This window comes from Manacus candei, unplaced genomic scaffold (assembly GCF_025592945.1).
Source record: "Manacus candei isolate 608988 ecotype Guabito, Panama unplaced genomic scaffold, ASM2559294v1 h1tg000015l, whole genome shotgun sequence".
Taxonomy (NCBI): domain Eukaryota; kingdom Metazoa; phylum Chordata; class Aves; order Passeriformes; family Pipridae; genus Manacus; species Manacus candei.
The window spans coordinates 21,995,569-22,011,487 of record NW_026138063.1 but is presented as its reverse complement, the minus strand read 5'-3'; the positions used below and the strand labels follow the sequence as shown (position 1 = coordinate 22,011,487).

General features: G+C 53.9%; 1 protein-coding gene across 2 annotated transcripts in view; it reads left to right on the top strand.

The window, feature by feature from the left end:
* The first annotated feature begins 5,633 nt into the window (after positions 1-5,633).
* EPHB1 (EPH receptor B1) overlaps positions 5,634-15,919 on the top strand; it is a 77,676-nt gene continuing 67,390 nt past the window's right edge. For both annotated transcript variants that reach the window (XM_051781769.1, XM_051781770.1), the window contains exon 1: positions 5,634-5,849. In XM_051781769.1, coding sequence (XP_051637729.1) covers positions 5,792-5,849 — 58 coding nt within the window. In that variant the 5' untranslated portion in view covers positions 5,634-5,791. The remainder of the gene's footprint in view (positions 5,850-15,919) is intronic.

Sequence of the window (15,919 nt, the reverse complement as noted above, 5' to 3'; positions counted from 1 at the left end):
AGTTGGAGAGAATGAGAAGGTCCACCCTGAGCCTCCTTTTCTCCAGGCTGATCCCCCGCTAGGTCCCTCAGCTGGTCCTTGTATGACCATGAGACCATGGCTGCTTGAGCATGGTGGGAGCCAGGACATGGCATCTCGTGGTCTTGGCAGCTGGTCCCTTGGGAGGGACTTTGGGAAGGGCCACCTGGATGTTGCCAACTGCCCCTGTGGTGCCCGTCATCCCTGTTTGAAGAGGCCCACGGGTGCTGCTGGGGCAGTTTGATATCTGGGATATCAAAGGGGTAGCTTGGTAAAGGCTTTGTTGGGATGCAGGTTTCTCTTGGGAGCAGTGAAATGCTCAAGGCAGAACTCTCTGGGTGAGGTTTAGTGTGTGTGCAGGGAGGTTACAGGGCTGCAGCAGCTCCTTCTGGCCTTCACACCCCTCCGTCTGCGAGGTCCATGGTGAACACAGCAGGGAGGCTGCAGTGCCTGCAGAGACATTCACTGGCTTGTGTGAGTGTCTAGTGGGTTTGTGGCTTTGAATATTCCTGGTTTTGTTCCCTTTACCTGGAAAAAGCTGGGGTTGTTGCCCTGGGGGTGGCAGTGGTACCAGGCACCGTGTGTGCTCCGTGCAGGGGTGCAGGACACATGCCCTTGAGTGCAATCATCCATGTAATTACCCTGTGAGCGATAGGAACAGGGGGAACAATCATATTACCCTTATGATAGTGTTCATGGGACCATTGATCACGGTGACAATCGGAAATTCATCACGATAAAGGAGGAAAAAATGGGAAGCTTCCTGTGCATGAGGTGAGCAGCCGATCCCAGACAGCTTTTTGCTCTTTAGTGGGTGATTTCAGCAGAAAAATGTCTGAATGGGACCGAGGAGCAGCAGATATGAGGTGGGCTGGACCATTCTCCCTTGTCCCTGCTTCTTTGGAGGGACTTGCATGTTAAAAACCTGCCAGCTCTTCTGTGCTTCCAGACATGGGGACACAGCTCGGATTGCAACAAGCCAAACGCTGTGACAAAGTGAAACTCTTGTGGCAGGTTCCCCTCCCTGCTTTTTTTTTTTTTTTTCCTTTTTAAAGCTTCCAAAGATAAATTGCATTTTGCTTCAAGATAATGAAATTTCCTTGGAGAAGCGACATATTTTTCTGTGGCTTTTGCATTCGGAACATGAAGAGAGTTTTTATTTTAAATCTCCATTGAAAGTGTTTGTCTGTCTATATTTTGCTTTCTTCCCTGTGAATGTTCTGACTTCACAGAGCTAGCAGGGACATGGAGATGGAGTGTTTCTGTCACTTATTATAGCTTGCCTTGGCATAAAATTTAATCTTTGGAATTTTTTTTTCCTTCCTAAAGAAATGAAAGTTGAAGCCAGATTAGAAACAGATAAAAAGATGTCATCCATCCTCAGACAAAGCAGTTTTGTTTTTCTCTTTCGCATTTGCCTTTGTTAATCCTCTGCCTTCAAAGGGAACAAAGAGATCCTTCCACCTGGAGAGGCTGGGAAAAAAGGAAAAACGAGGAGCAAGTGGCACTCCTGATCTGTGCTTGTGTTGTCCCGTGGCAGGCGTGTCTGCTGGGACTCACAACCACCCTGGAAAGCCCAATTAAGGGGAAAAACCAGGTGGCAGAAATTGCAGCATCTATGAAACAAAGTGGATTTTTTTGTTCCTAAGAGGAACTTGCTGATCTTTACCTGTCTCTGCTGTCTATTGCTAGAGGAGTAGGTGCCTTCCCTGCTCCTTCCCTGCCTGCATGGCAGCGTGGAGTGGGGGACACGGCGTGTCCACTGTGTTACGTGGAGCCTGGAGTCCCACCAGAGCTGCCTTAATGAGGCTCCCCTCAGTGATTAATATGTTCTCAGGCACCGAGAGGCTCAAGGCACTTGGCACTTGACTGTCTCCTATTTCGGAACTTAATAAACAGAATATTCCAGCAGAAGAACCTGCAATTTATCTTTCAGTGCCGTGCAGGGAGTTACTCCACGTCCCGGCTCTGGCTGCGTCTCTTGCCCAGGGAATTAATAGACTCTTCCATACCCCAGCTCCCTCTGTTCTCACTCTGGTTGCCAAATTAACCTTCATCTCACCTAGTTTTTCTTCACGTCTCGCTTCAATTTAGTCCTCAAATTGTTCACATGACAAAGGAGTCGTCCTTCCTACAGCTTCTTCTGCTCTGATAAGACACCTGAATTTTCTGTGAATGCCTGAAGAGGACAATAACTTCTCTCCCTCCCTCTCTCCCGTTTGCTTCCCGATGGTTTAAGCCCAGAAGTCTCCCTGAGGTTATTTCCCCTGGGAGTACAGTAAGCAGTTTGGGCTGCACTGTGCCAAGTGGCTGAGTTGTGCCCTGAATACACCGAACGTTTAATGCCACTAATTAATGACATTACATCATATTACATTTATGTGGGCTCGCAGGAGGGGGTTCAGCTCCGCAGGCGATGCTGCAGGGGTTGGATGCTCCTCACCATTGCCACCCGTGTTCCCTGTCTCATCTGGCTCGCGTGTTGTGACGCACGCTGGACGAGTCTGGAGGGCTGGAAAACTGAAGGAATCTGCTTTTCTCATGGGGGAGAGGATTTACCAGCTCCTCAGGCTTCGACTCCTGGGAGGATGCTGTAGGTGCAGGCTTTTTCTCTGCAATTAATGCACAGGCTGGGAGCAGCCTGCGCTGCCTTGGCAGGATTAGGGATGCGGGAGCGCTGCTCCTGTGCTGTGTGCAAAGCTTCCTGCCCTCCCCGCAGGCCTGGCCTCGGCTTGGAAAATAAACCGGGAGCGGCATGGCTGCTTTAGCTCTGTTCTTGTTCTGGCCTGGGGAGGCTCCCATGTCCTCTGCCAGCTCTGCTGCTCCACGGGGCTGATGCAGGGGAGGCTTGTTTGACCTTTCTCCTGCTCTGAGCCACTCCCATGTTAGTGAGTGGCTTGCCAGGATCCTCCTGCCACCAAGGGTACCATCCCAGTGAGCCCCTGGTCTGAGCTGGCTGGTAGTTCTGGTGCACCCTCCAGGTGATGTCACAGGATGTGTCAGGCTCTGAGGGCTTGGGCTTGGCCACTTCACAGCTCAAAGGATTTGGGGTGACCCCTCCAGAGGCCCCCTTGCTGCATGGTTGCTCACAAGGGCAGCCTGGTGGGATTAATCTTAGAGCTTCAGCTGGTCCCATCACAGCCAGTGTGGTGGGGACAGTCAGGGACCGGCGCAGGCTGTGACCCCCTTGGTCTCAAAAGCAGTTACAAGGGATTTTTTACGAGATCTGTGTCGCGGTGTATTGTAACTCTTGATGCTTCCTTTCACTGGGATCCCAGATCTTCATCCTCCACAAAGGGTTTGGCATCGCCTGAAGCAGCATCTGAGAACAAAGGCAAAGCTGTTAATTAAGACAGAGCTAATTCTGGCAGCAGGCTGCCGCCATCTCGACGCGCTGCCGGCTGCGAGCGCAGAGGGACCGGCCGGGCACGCGACTGCCCAGAGCCTTCCCGGAGGCTCTTCATGCTCTGAGCAGGCCTTTGCCCCATGTCCTTCTTGCACAGGTGCCTGGTGGGCAGAACTGGAGGTTGCTGGTGGCCCAGAGAGTGGTTTTGCCTTCCCCAGGGTGTTTGCTGAGCGCTGCGGTGCTGCCCCTGCCTGGGCTCCAGGGGCTTCTGCTCCGTGGGGCCGATGGCAGCTCTGGGATGGGGTGTCCTGGGGGAAAGGAAGAGATGGGAGCTCACCAGTGGCTGCCTGGTGATGGGTGGGGCACTGTAGGAGAAGCCTCCTGGCTCTGAGAGGAGAATGAAGGAAAACGTGCCAAAAACCCCACTAGGCTTTAATGTCCTTGGTGTGTCCTCCAAGGGGACACTGGTGGGCATAGTCCCTGGGGCAGCTGGTCACCTCAATCCCATCAGGCGAGCAAGGAGGAGTGGCCCTGGGGCACGGTGCTGCCACCTCCCGTGCCTACCCTCCAGATGGCAACAGGAGCCGTGTCCTCCAGGAGAAGCGAAGCCTTTGCTATTGGGAGACTCGGAGCAAGGCTGACGGAACAGAAAGCATTTTGAACAAACACAGCTGGCTTTCACCCAGCGCAGCCAACTCTTTGGCCAGCTGAAAAGAAATCAGAAGAATATTGATGTTTTATTCTTTTTTTCCCCACACAGAAATTGTCAGGCTTTTTTTGGTCAAACGTTAGTTTCTGAATGCGAGTTTTTCAGTTGATAACAATTATTTGTGAGGAAAAAAAAAGACCCAAACTGAGGCAGTTCTCTGTATAACTCACAGGCTCAGCTCTTCATCTCTTGTATTCTCAAACGATTAACATTTTTTTGCTTTGCACATCATGAATATTCTATACTCGAGCTGTTACTGAGTTGTGCTAGATCAGATAAATAACATGGTGTTGCTTTTATGGCAGACTGGATAAAGATGCAAATAATACTGACATTTACTTCACAGTTTTCTTTCTGTGATCCTCCGAGTGAGTAAACTGGATTGCTGAGATATTCATGGGAAGGAAATGGAGAAGGGTTGTCAAGATGAAAGCAAATTTCCTTAAAACTTAGCCAGAAGGTTCTTGGCAATTTTTTTTCTGTTATTTGCTCAGCTGAATGGGAGCTTCTTGAAATATATTTTGCACAACTGCAGAAGGAAAACTCTTATTCCCGTGGCACCGCTGTTTTTGGCACACTCTTTCCCTGAAAAGCCGATGGTTTTCCAGCACTCGGTGCCTCCGCGGGGTTTCTGGTCCCACCGTGGTGTCAGGTGGGCGGCCGTGACCGCAGTGAGCCCTGCCCGCGCTGTTTGTCCTCTCCCGCGTGTGCTGGGATGCTATTTTTCCTTCCCCGCGTGTGCTGGGATGCGCGGATCCGTGTGGAGGGAGGGATGGGGTCGGCTGTGCTGTCTGGGTGCGGAGCTATGGGGGATGCTGAGCCCTGCGAAGGGTGACCAGGGTGGGATGAGGGGGACAGGGCGAGCGTCCTTCTGGATGGTTCCTTTGGGAGGCTGTGGATGTAGATCGCTCCTGGCCGTGTGTGGGCACCAGGACGCGGCCCTGGGCGGCAGTGCCCGGGGTGCTGCTGAGGGATGCTGAGCGCCCTGGTGTCCCCCGGGCCAGGCAGCTGCTCCCCCGCGCCCCGGTGCCCCTCTCACCCCGGGGCAATGCCCAGGAGAAGGCGGGGGCTGAGGGGACCCCGCGCTGCCCGCTGTGCCCGCTGTGTCCGAACCTGAGGGGAGCGGTGGGGGGGGCAGAGGGGGCACATCCCTGCGGGGCTGGCGGTTCGCCCAAGGCTGCCTTTGGCGGTGAGAGAGGAGAGCGGGATTGCGGCAGTCTGAGCTCGCCGGCCCCTCGCCGGGTCCCGTCCCCTGCTGCGCCCGGTCCCCTCCCGTGTCCCGGCGCTGTCCCCGCCGGGGCCGGCCCGTCGCGGGTCCCGCTGACGGGAAACATGAAGGGGAGGGTGCCGCAGGCCCGCCAGGGGGCGCCGTCCCCCTTCGGACGGGCGCGCGTGGCTGGCGGGGGCGTGCCCGGGGCGGGGCGCGGCGCGGGGATTGGCGGGGCGGTGCCGGGGGCGGTGCCGGGCGGCGCGGGGATTGGCGGGGCGGTGCCGGGGGCGGGGCCGGGCGCGGCGGGGGCCGGCGGCGGCGTGGCCGCGCGCGCCACTCGCGGCTGCGATGTGACCCGGGCGGGCGGGGAGCGGCACCGGCTGCGCCTCCGGCCCGTCCCGGCCCCGGCCCGCCCTGCCCCGGCCCGACCCGGCCCGCGGACGCACCCCCATGCCCGCTCACGGCCGCCCGCCGGTAGCGGCTGACGCCTGCGGGGCCCGAGGAGGCGATGGCTGCGGATCTGGTGGTGCTGCTCTGCCTGGCCGCCGCCGCGGCCGCCGTGGAAGGTGAGCGGCGAACGGGACCGCCGGGAGCGGGCGGGATGCGGAGCCGCGGTGGGAGCAGCCGGGGGCAGCTCCCCCGCCGTGTGGCACCGGCGCGGAGCTGCGTCCTGGCCCCGGGGCCCCGCCGCCGGTGCCATCCCGCGGTGCTGGCAGCCCGTGCCAGAGGGTGCCCCCGGCAAGGGGCCGGGGATGGCGGGGGAACCCGCCCGGATCCGGCTGCTCCGGCTCGGGTCCCCTCCGCGACGGAGCCCTGCCCGGGGCTGCGGTGGGGCCGCCCCAGGGACCGCTCTAGGTCCCCACTCTGGTCCCCGGGACCGCGGTGGGGCCGCCTGCGGGGTCTCCTCTGGGTCCCCTCGGGTCCCCGGGGACGCTGCGGGGGCTGTGGCGGTGCTCGGAGCTGCCTCTGGCAAACCTTCCTCCTCCCAGCGCCGACGGAGGATGGATGCGCCGGGAGCCGTGGGCAGGTGGGCTCCATTCCCTGGGATGAACTGAGCCGGGGGATGCTTGCCCGTCCGTCGAGATACAGGGCAGGTGCGTGCCCGCCCCCGTTCCGGTGGGCTGCGGTCTTTTCGCTGTCTCCCGCCTGGTCGTGGGATTTACTGGGCACCGGGAAGGCTCACAGCTGAGACCCAGGCTCCGGTAGAGTCTCAGGCCTGGTAGGACAAGTATCGCTTATTTTATTTTTTTTCTCTCTATTTTGTCATTGCCACCTTTTTTTCCTGGTACAGCACAGGGTCGCGGCAGGGCTTGCCCAGCGCTTGAGCGGTGGCTGTGGCAGGGGACGTGGTGCAGCCCCTCGCTGGTGGGCAGCGAGAAGTGTGTGGTTGCAGGGAGATGGTGCGCGGGGTCTCAAACCGCTGCTGGCCGACGTGGGGCTGGACCCTCCTCGGGGGGATTTATAATGTGAGCGTGGTTGTGGCTCAGCTGGAAGCTGTCGGAGGTGGCCGGAGACTCCGGCTCAGCGAGGAGCTGGTCCAGGAGCTGGAATGCTGCCGCGATGGTCTCAGTGGGGTTTGTGCCCTCCGCTCACAAGCACAGCTGTGTCGGATCGGGGCGGGCAGGCCCTCTTGCTGCAGCATCCCTTTTCCACGGGCTTTTGGCTGACGCAGGTGTTGGCTTTTCGTATTCCTCGGGCTTCCTCGCCTCATCTCCGTAGCAAAGCCTCGAGGCGGAGGTGCCGGTGCCTTGCCGGAGCGCGGTGCAAACGGGCACGTGAAGAGGCAGGACCTGCTCGCAGCGCTCGGCTCGCCGGCGTTTGCAGCGTCAGCTGCTTGAGGCACTGCTGGAATCGCGGCTGGCTGGGACACCTCGGCTCTCTTCCCGGTCCGAGGGCACTCCTGGGTGTCACCCGGGGTGTTCCCCAGCTTGTCCTGAGCCACCCCCGGGAGCGCTGGCAGAGCCAGCGTCCCTGCCCGGTACCGAACCTGTTGAGGAGCGGTGGTATTTCTACTCTGATGAGGAAGTTGCTTGGATAGTAAAGTAGTATCCTAGGAGAGATCTCAGATTTCAGGGAAAATTTTGGACGGGGGATTTCTGAGGCAGAGGAATCGCTTCTGATTTGGAGTCAAGGCGAGATCCTTCTGGCGTGGTCACATAAAGAAAATGCCTTTTTATGAGGTTTATTTAAGTCACTGAATCTCTTGGAGCAGACGTTGAATTTGCTAGGTTGAAAAGTGGGTTTCTCTAATGGAGCTGAAGCATCTCCTAGGGCCTGACCTGTACTGGGGTCTTGCTTTCCCCCTGGAGCATCCACAAGGCTGGATTTGCTGGCAGCCCTCTCTGACAGCGAGACAAACCCACGGCGGGCGCCCGGCTCTGCCCGGGGCTGCAGGAGCAGCTGAGCGAGGGATGGCTCCCTGCATCCCAAATCAGCCAGCGAGACAAAAAGTCTTTTTTTCTGGGATGGCGGGGGGAGACGTCTGGGGGTCTGGACCCGGCTGGAGGGGAGGAGGATGCAGCCGGGGTCAGGGCCGGGGCTGCCTACAACCCGCTCCAGTTATCCTCCATAAAACCTTGCTAACTCATTGCCTGCGGCACGCGAACCTGGAGGTAGTACAGTCGCTCGTCTGACTTTTTTTACGGTTTCTTGATTTTTTTACCGAATCCAGTGGCTTAGCTGATCCCTTTCTGCCGGACACGTGGATGTTTGTATTAATTTTAAAATTTTTTTGTGGCTTGGAAAGAGGAAGAAGGACGCGAGGAGATGGTAGCGCCAAATACTCCGTCTCTCCCACACCCTGCAATCGCTCAGGAGCCGCTCGCGTGCTCTCTCTCGTGTTAGCTGAACCAAATATAATCCCATTTAGCATATAGAGAGGGTGGTAATGGGCTGACGATGTACGTTTTAACTCGGGGTTGGAGGTGTCAGGTGGGGCTGATGACCATTTTGGTGCAGCTCCTTCACTAATTCACCTGCCTCCCCGCTCATCTCTGCGTCCCTGCCTCGCGTCGGCTCTTTTAAAATCCACGTTTTCCTCCCCGCGCTTGCAGCATCACGATAAGCAAAGCGCAGGAGGGAGATGGAAAGCCCTGCTGGGGGCTGGCGGATCCGGCTTAGCTTTGCTTCCCGTGCTTATCCACTCGCTTGGGAACCGCAAGCCTGGGAGAGGACCAGGGATGGGGTTTGGTTGGAGAGCGACGTCCCTGGATCCTGCTCCTCGCGTGCTGCCCGCCCCGGGCGCCCCTCTCCTCCCGCCTTGGCTCGGGATGTGCACATCTGTTGCAGGGCATCCTTCGGGCTTCCTGCGCTTCCTCCCGGCGCCGGAGCGGAGCCTGTGCCTGTGCCGAGCAGGCTGAGAGCGGCGGCCGCCCTGCCCTTCCCACCGTCACCAGCACCATGTGGGCTCCCACCTTTGGCCCAGCTGCTCCGCCCGCAGCACAGCCGTTCCCAGGGGGAAGCTAGAAATAAGTCTCCAAGAGGGAATTTGCAAGTGCTAGTGTCCTGCGTGGGAATTTACAAGTGCTACTATCCAGCCATCCCTTTACTTTTGGTTTGGTTTTTTTTTTTTTTTTTTGCACAAGCTACCTGGGGAAGGAAAAGAAAGCCCTAAGGGGAAAACCCTTATTCTCGGTGTGATGAGTGAGCCCAGATCTTGTCAGCCTGAAGGGAAAGCATTTTGTCAAGTCATGGAAAAGGGGCTTGAGACCGCAGGTGCCTGGGTTGCCTTTTTTTGACTAATTGCTGGTGTTTCCACTCATGGATAAGGTGAGAGTCTGTGATAAATATATTTATTTTCCTGGTCTTTTGGATGTTGGGTTGCTGCATTTGTTTGGTGGCCCTAACTACTGTGACATGAACTGCCAGGGGGTTTGCAAGGTGGCCTCTCACCCATCCTGGGTGCAGCTCCTGACACAACAGGCCAGAGTATAAACCTTCCACTGGCCTAAAAAATCAGAAGAAAATACGGATGTTTGATGATGAAGGAACCCAAATGTGTTCGTCTGGCTCTGGGTCCGGACGCGGATACGTGTTTCTAGCAGAGATGGGTTCTGCAAACTAAAGAAGTGCTCAGATTTAATGAAAAGGGGGAAATAGTACGTTGGGCAATGGGTAACTCAATGCCAATCAGATCAGCAAAGTCCTGGAAACCCTGGTCCTGGTGCAGCGGGAATGCTGAGGAATGAGGCTGATGCAAGCGAGCCCCAGACTTGTGTGATGCTGTCCAAAGGATGCTGTGGTGCTCCGGTGCCTCTGAGCAGACATGGTGGGAATAAGGAGTCGTTTAACAGCACAGCAAGGCTGAGTAAATAGCTGGGGTTGAGAAAGGGAAAAAGGGAATGTTTTTGCCAAATATTCATTAGGATTTGAAAGCCCATTTCAGTTTGACCTTGTTCTCCTGCTGCAAACATTCGAGCTCTCAGGCATTGCATGCAGTCAGTGCTTGAGTGAGGCAAATGTTAGGCTTGGATGTTGGGTGGGTGGCAGTTTGGGAAGGCATCTCCTCGGTTGGAATGGTAGGAATTTGGGGTGCGAGTCACTTACAGAGGTCGCTGGTGTGATAGAAGGGGTGCAGATAACCCAGGGATGGGAATTCGGGTCCCCTGGCGACTGAGAGCACCTTGTGAAGTGGTGGTGGGTGGTGGGGAAGGCAAATGGATGTGAATCCAGAGGACATCATGACCTGTGAATGGCGCTTCTGCTGGCTGAGCCTGCGGCATCCCCCCTCAGGTTAGCGTGGGAGCAGAAAGGTGTGGAAAGGGGTGGAGCAACGACAGAGTAATGTCAGGAGAGAGCTGGGACTCTGGGTGGACACAGAGCTGGTTGTTCCACTGTCCAGCTTTTAGAGGTAAGACCACAGTCTTTGCAAAAAGGAGTGGCGTTGAGAGGGTGTTTGGAAGTGCACAGGGAAGGGAATGGGCATGGAGCTGCTGCAGGCAGCAGGTACAGCCAACACAGCCCTTTCCTTAGGGACAATGAGAGCAAACTCTTGCCCAAATCAGCTCTACAGCTTCCCAGATAAGTGGCAAAAGTGGATGGGCTCCCTCCTTCCCTGAATCACTTCCAGCCGCAGCTGAATTTTTGAAGTTGTTTTATTTCGGTCACCATCCATTTTCCACCAAGTCACATCACGAGAAACGGTGAGAAAAACAGGGGATGCGTGTTTGTAGGAGCGAAAGGATCTGCGCTTTATTTATTTATCTATTTATTTCCCGCAACTTTTGAATTATTAAAGCGTGTTCAGCGGAGATTAACTTTCCCTGCTCAATATTTATTATTGTTTCATTTCCCTGGAAGTTGGAGCTTTGATGAATGGGCTGGAAGGTTCTGTAGTTTCTCCGTGGCTAATCTAAGTACGTCCGTATCCTCTGCTGAAAAGCTAATTTGTAATTTCCTATGGTAATGCCACTTAGTGAATTATAACGATGCACCGGGGTCTGCTTTTCCTCCCGCTCCTCCGCTGGGGGAACGGCGCTGCCGTCGGAAAATGGTGTCAAACCTGGAAACTGGCCATTAGCCCCCTAAATTTTCGGTCTAATAAGAGAAATCCAGAAAGCCTGTGGGACCATCTGGTCTGTTTTCTCACGTCTGGGCTGGAAAGCATCCGCCTGCCCCCGGTGTGGTTTCAGGGATGGGAGAGGTGGCCGGAGCCAGCACCCTGTGCCGATGCCACGACCCGTCTGCCCGTGTGGGTTTGCGTCAGCGACCGGAGCTGGATGGTGTGCGCAATCCCTGCTCCTGCGAACCTCTCCCACCACCCCAATTATAATCAAGTGTTATCAGTCTTTTGAATAATTGAAGAGGCTTTCTGTTGAATATTTAATTACGATAATATTTGGTTAGCGGGGGTTGTTGGGCTCCATTTGTGCAATTGAGAATTACTGCAAGAAAACAACCTGTTAAAAGAAAATGTTTTTGTCTATGATCATTGATTTATCTTTTTTTTTCTTCTTTTTAAGCTAATCAGTTACTTAGTTGAAATTGGTTAATTAGCTGAGCTCCATTAAGACTCTTCGGCATTTAAACTTGATGTTTCTAAATAATTATAGTTTTGCCTGCTAAACCCACAACCCAGGGTGACCTAATTACTATTAAAGGGAGACGTGCTTTGGTCTGGCTTTAATAAGTCCCTGCTGGGAGCCCTGTGGTGAAAAATCACAGAGGCAATAGTTCAAAGGGGAAGGGGCTTGTGCCAAGCCTTGGATGGGGAGGATGACTGTCCTTCAGCCTTGCTTCTTCCAGCCTAAACCAGGGATGGTCTTGATTTGGGAGGAGAGGAGCCCCAGAGCATCCCCATGGCTGGCATCTCTGTGCCATCCACTTATGGGGACCAGTGGAAGGTGATGGCAGGTAGTTGCTTGGAAAACAAGAGAGTTAGGATTGGTTTTAGTTTATTGAGTGTTAATTTGCTTGTTTTCTCAGTCATTCCCCTTAATAAGCAGGTGGAGTCCTTTCAAGATCTTTCCAGATGGGGAAAGAAAAAAAATACACTATTAAGTTAATCTTGTTTGTTTGTTGTTTTTTTTTTTTTTTTCTTTTTAACAGTAGTAAGGTTATTTAGGTTATTATTAAGATCTAGTGGAAGGTGTCCCTGCCCATAGCAGGGGGTTGGAGCGAGATGATCTTTAAGGTTCCTTCTGACCCAAACCATTCTGTGATTCTAGGATTTTATTTATTTATTTATTTATTTATAATTTGGAAATAGCCATGCCAAGTAATTAGAGATTAGTGGAGCCTCAGGTATGTGCTCGTTTGTGTAGTGAATAAGATGTTTATTATCTGTAGAGGCATCCAGTCGGGGTTACTGGTGGTTGGAGCTGTTAAGCTTTAATTTGTTATGCAATGAGTAAAAGTGGTAACTGGGAATAGGTGACAGGCTGTGGAAATCCTCACTTTTAGGCCATTTCATCCCATCCTTGGTGGGGTCTTCATTGTGACTTCAGAGGATTGTTTCATGATATTTTCTCCCCAAAAGTCCTTCTCACATCCTGCCTGCCTCTACAATCACCAGTACCCTTTGTGCCACATCCCAGCAGCAACTGGGCACCAAGCTTTGGATTATTCAAACCCAACCAGCCTTTTCCTTGGACTGCTCTGTGCATGGCTGGGTTTTGGTGTCTTTGCCTGACTGTATATTACATTTTTGAGGGGAAGGGCAGCTCAGCCCACTGGGTGCTCTCCTCTCCTGGTTTTGCTGTCTACCCTCTCCAGTCCTGCAAACCCCACATCCACACCTGTTGCACATCCACATCTTTCCCACCCTTTCCCTATTTTCTTTACATTTGCAGGGCAGGGCATGGGGACATCTTTTTTTGCACGTCCTGGGGCAGGGCAGGTCACCTGCTTGTTGCCTCCTGGGCTTGATTTCAGGTGGAGGCTGCTTCTCCTTCAGCCCCAAAACCTGGGAAAACAGTGTCTGCTTTGAACATGGGGTCAATCCCCTGTGTCCTCTCCTTGTGGGGTGCTGTGGGTGAGCCAGCAAGTGACACCCAAAACACAGTCGGGTGACAAAGCCGGGGTGGACCCAGAGCTGGTGTTGGTCCCCTGTCTCCTGGTGCTAAAACCCACACCACTTGTGGAGGGATGGAGCAGGGAACGGCAACGTTTGAAGTTTTATGGAGGTTTTTCACTTCTTGTTTAGCAATCAGAGGCCAGGGACGGGTCTTTGATTACTCGAGGCCTCCGCTCGCTTCAGCCGCTTCCGTAGCCGCGGGGTTGGAGCCGCCTCATTATTATTGTCCTTGCTGGGGTCCTGTTGATGGGAGGATAATTGCTTTTTGCTCAAAAGACATTAAATCACCGCAGAAGAGGCAAAGGGGTGTGAATTACGTCTTCCTGGGCAAACCAGGAACTTGGCAGAAGAGTTGAAAAGGAAACACCATCCTCCAGAGGCAGGAGGAGATCGGGGCTGGCTGTGTGGGTCTGCTCCAGTCCCACTGCCCTCAGGATGGGGGGAGCTGGGAGGGAGACAGCCTGATGTACTGGGCACAGGCTGGGGCTGACCTTAGTGGTGGCTGGGCACTTTAGTTTTTTACCCAACACCTGTAGCTTCCTATTTCCAAATGCCCAAGGAAGGAGATGAACACGTAGGGCCAGAGCAGGAGCGGGGTACTCTCGGAGTGCTCCATTAGGCGCTGGCTCTGCTTTTCATTTGAAACAAACGTGTTTGGAAATAACAGAATTGTCAGAATTGTACTGTCAGAAGTACTTCTTACAATGTTTTTGGCTAGTCCAGCACCTTTGCCTCCTGTGATGTACCCGTGGAGCTGGTGAGGTTGCTCCATGGGTGTGTTTGCCTGTGGTCTGTAGCAGCCCGGAGGTGCCTTCGGTGGTAACTCCATCCCTGCGCTTCTGCTGTGGTTATTTTTAAGGCAGTGATCTTTAATTTAATAAAGGAAATTATGGGCATGATCTGGCTGCAGGCAAACCCAAGGCACATGGAGCTGCTTCTCAGCCCGTGGGGTTTGGCTGGAGCTCTCCAGAAGCTCCGTGCAAGTCTCTTGGAGATGCATGGCCTTTGCTGCCTATGCTTTGCCCCTTGAGAGGAAATTGCTGGTGAGGGTCTAGGTGGTTTGAACACATCAGGGTCTCAATAGAGGCACTGTGAGATCACATCAAGTGATGTCATTTGGACCAGAGATGGAGCTGTAAAGGGGTAATTTCTGGTGTCATAAAATAGAGGAGGATCAGCTCCGTGCCACGTCTCCTGGGGAGTGATGTGTGGCATCTCGAGCCGTGTCGTTGTGCCAGGTAGCCTCTGTCTTGCTCAGTGAAATGAAGAAAAGCACCAGCTGTGCAGGAATTAAAGGGATCAATGCCTTTTTCTTTGGCCCCAGGTTGGGTCAAGCCCTCCTGAGCTCTGTCCATCAGCTGGCAGTGCTGCCCCTGACCCAGGGATGCCGCAGCCAACCTTGTGGAGGAGAGGAGGGGGGTGCTGGCTGGTGGGCGCTGTAAGGTCACGACCTAATTGTGTTCAGTCTTTAAAGATCAGCTTTACTCTTGCTCCATGTGCCATGTGTGGGTTATTCCCACAGTGGCTGCACCGCTGGGTGCTCATGGGAGCTCCTGTGCTCACAACTCAGCTCCAGAGCCTGACCAAGGCTGTGGAAAGACACTGCTAACTTCCAGGTGCTCTGGATGAGGCTGGAGAAGAGGGGCTGCTTTGAGAAGGGCTCTGCTTTGAGCCCCCTCCAGCGCTGCCTTTGTGTGCCAGCGCTGGGCTCTGCTGCCAGGGCTCATGGGAATGGGGAAATCCCTGCTTTTGCACCGTCCCTAACTTGGGGGAAGATGGCCCAGCTGCCTCCCACCATTGGGACCCACTCAGCAGCATCCTGGAAGATGGTCCATCTGCCTCCCACCATTGGGACCCACTCACAGCATCCCCCAAAATGGCCTGGCTGCCTCCCACTCGCAGCATCCCCAGGGCTCCCTGCTGATGGGGCTTGAGGAGCGATGGGCAGGCACCCACCTTACCCTGTGCCTCTATAACTCCTGTGTTTTCCCACTCTGGACCCCGTGGGTCTGGTGTGTGCTTTGGTTGTTCCCAAATGTCATCTCCTGAGTCACGGGCCCAGCAGATTTTTGGAGGTGGCTCTGCGGCAAGGCACGTTTTTATTTTGTTCTTTAAAGCTTTGCGGTGTTCAGGGGAAACTGGGATGTCTTTGAACCATTTAAAGTATTCCTAATAGGTTACCTTGAAAGCTTTCCGCAGTCTTGAATGAATCAAAGTGCAAATGTTTATAATGCAACACCCACACAGGCTGGGAGAAGAATTTTATTAAGGCAGGAGAGTCAGAAAACAATAATAATAAAACATGTTTTATGAAGTTGGTGAGAAACTTATAAACTAGGTGAAGTTTTACAGCAGATGAATTTGATACAAGTTGTAAATTTGAATTCCCAGGCTGGTCCTCAGGTCTTGCTCTTTATTACCTGAAATAACATTCTCCACTTTTAATAGTTGGCTGCGGCAGAACGAGCGTGGTTTTATCTCTCTAAATGATCCGCCGTGCGTGTCTTATCATCAAACTTTCCCCATCCTAAGGACTCTGGCCATTTCCTTGAGCAGCACAGTGCCTGTTGCCAATTAGCAAATTGCTGCTGTTTGCTTTGCCATGACAGGAGGGGCTTTGGAAGTCCTTCCATACATCCCCATGTCCAGATTATTGAGATTTTTTTCCAGCAGAAAGTGCTTCATTGTCTGATAAGAGGATTGTTTTGTTAATACCTCAGCAAAAAGGGACTGGAAGATGCTGCTGATAAATCAGTGTATTTCAGTAGCAACTTGCTGTGCTTTCCCACTCCTGACACTGCTGGGAGGGATATGGGCACTTGCCAGGGCATTGTTGTGAGGTGACCGATGGCCTTTCGAGGTGTTTGGTGCTCTGTTCCAATTTTTCCTTCCCATATTTTCTTGAGAGCCCACATTTTTCCCAAAAAGGAGGTTTCCTTGTGGTGCAATCCAGGGACCAGTGAGGTATCACTGCCTGAGCTGGTTTTGTCCCCATCCCAGGGGTGGCTTCCCAAGAGTGGCATGTGATGACCCCAGAGTGCCCCCCATGCCTCCAGCCCCTCTGTGCCACTCAACTGTCAGCAGCTGTAGCAAGAAAAGAGTATAAAAATGGTTTTTCAGCCC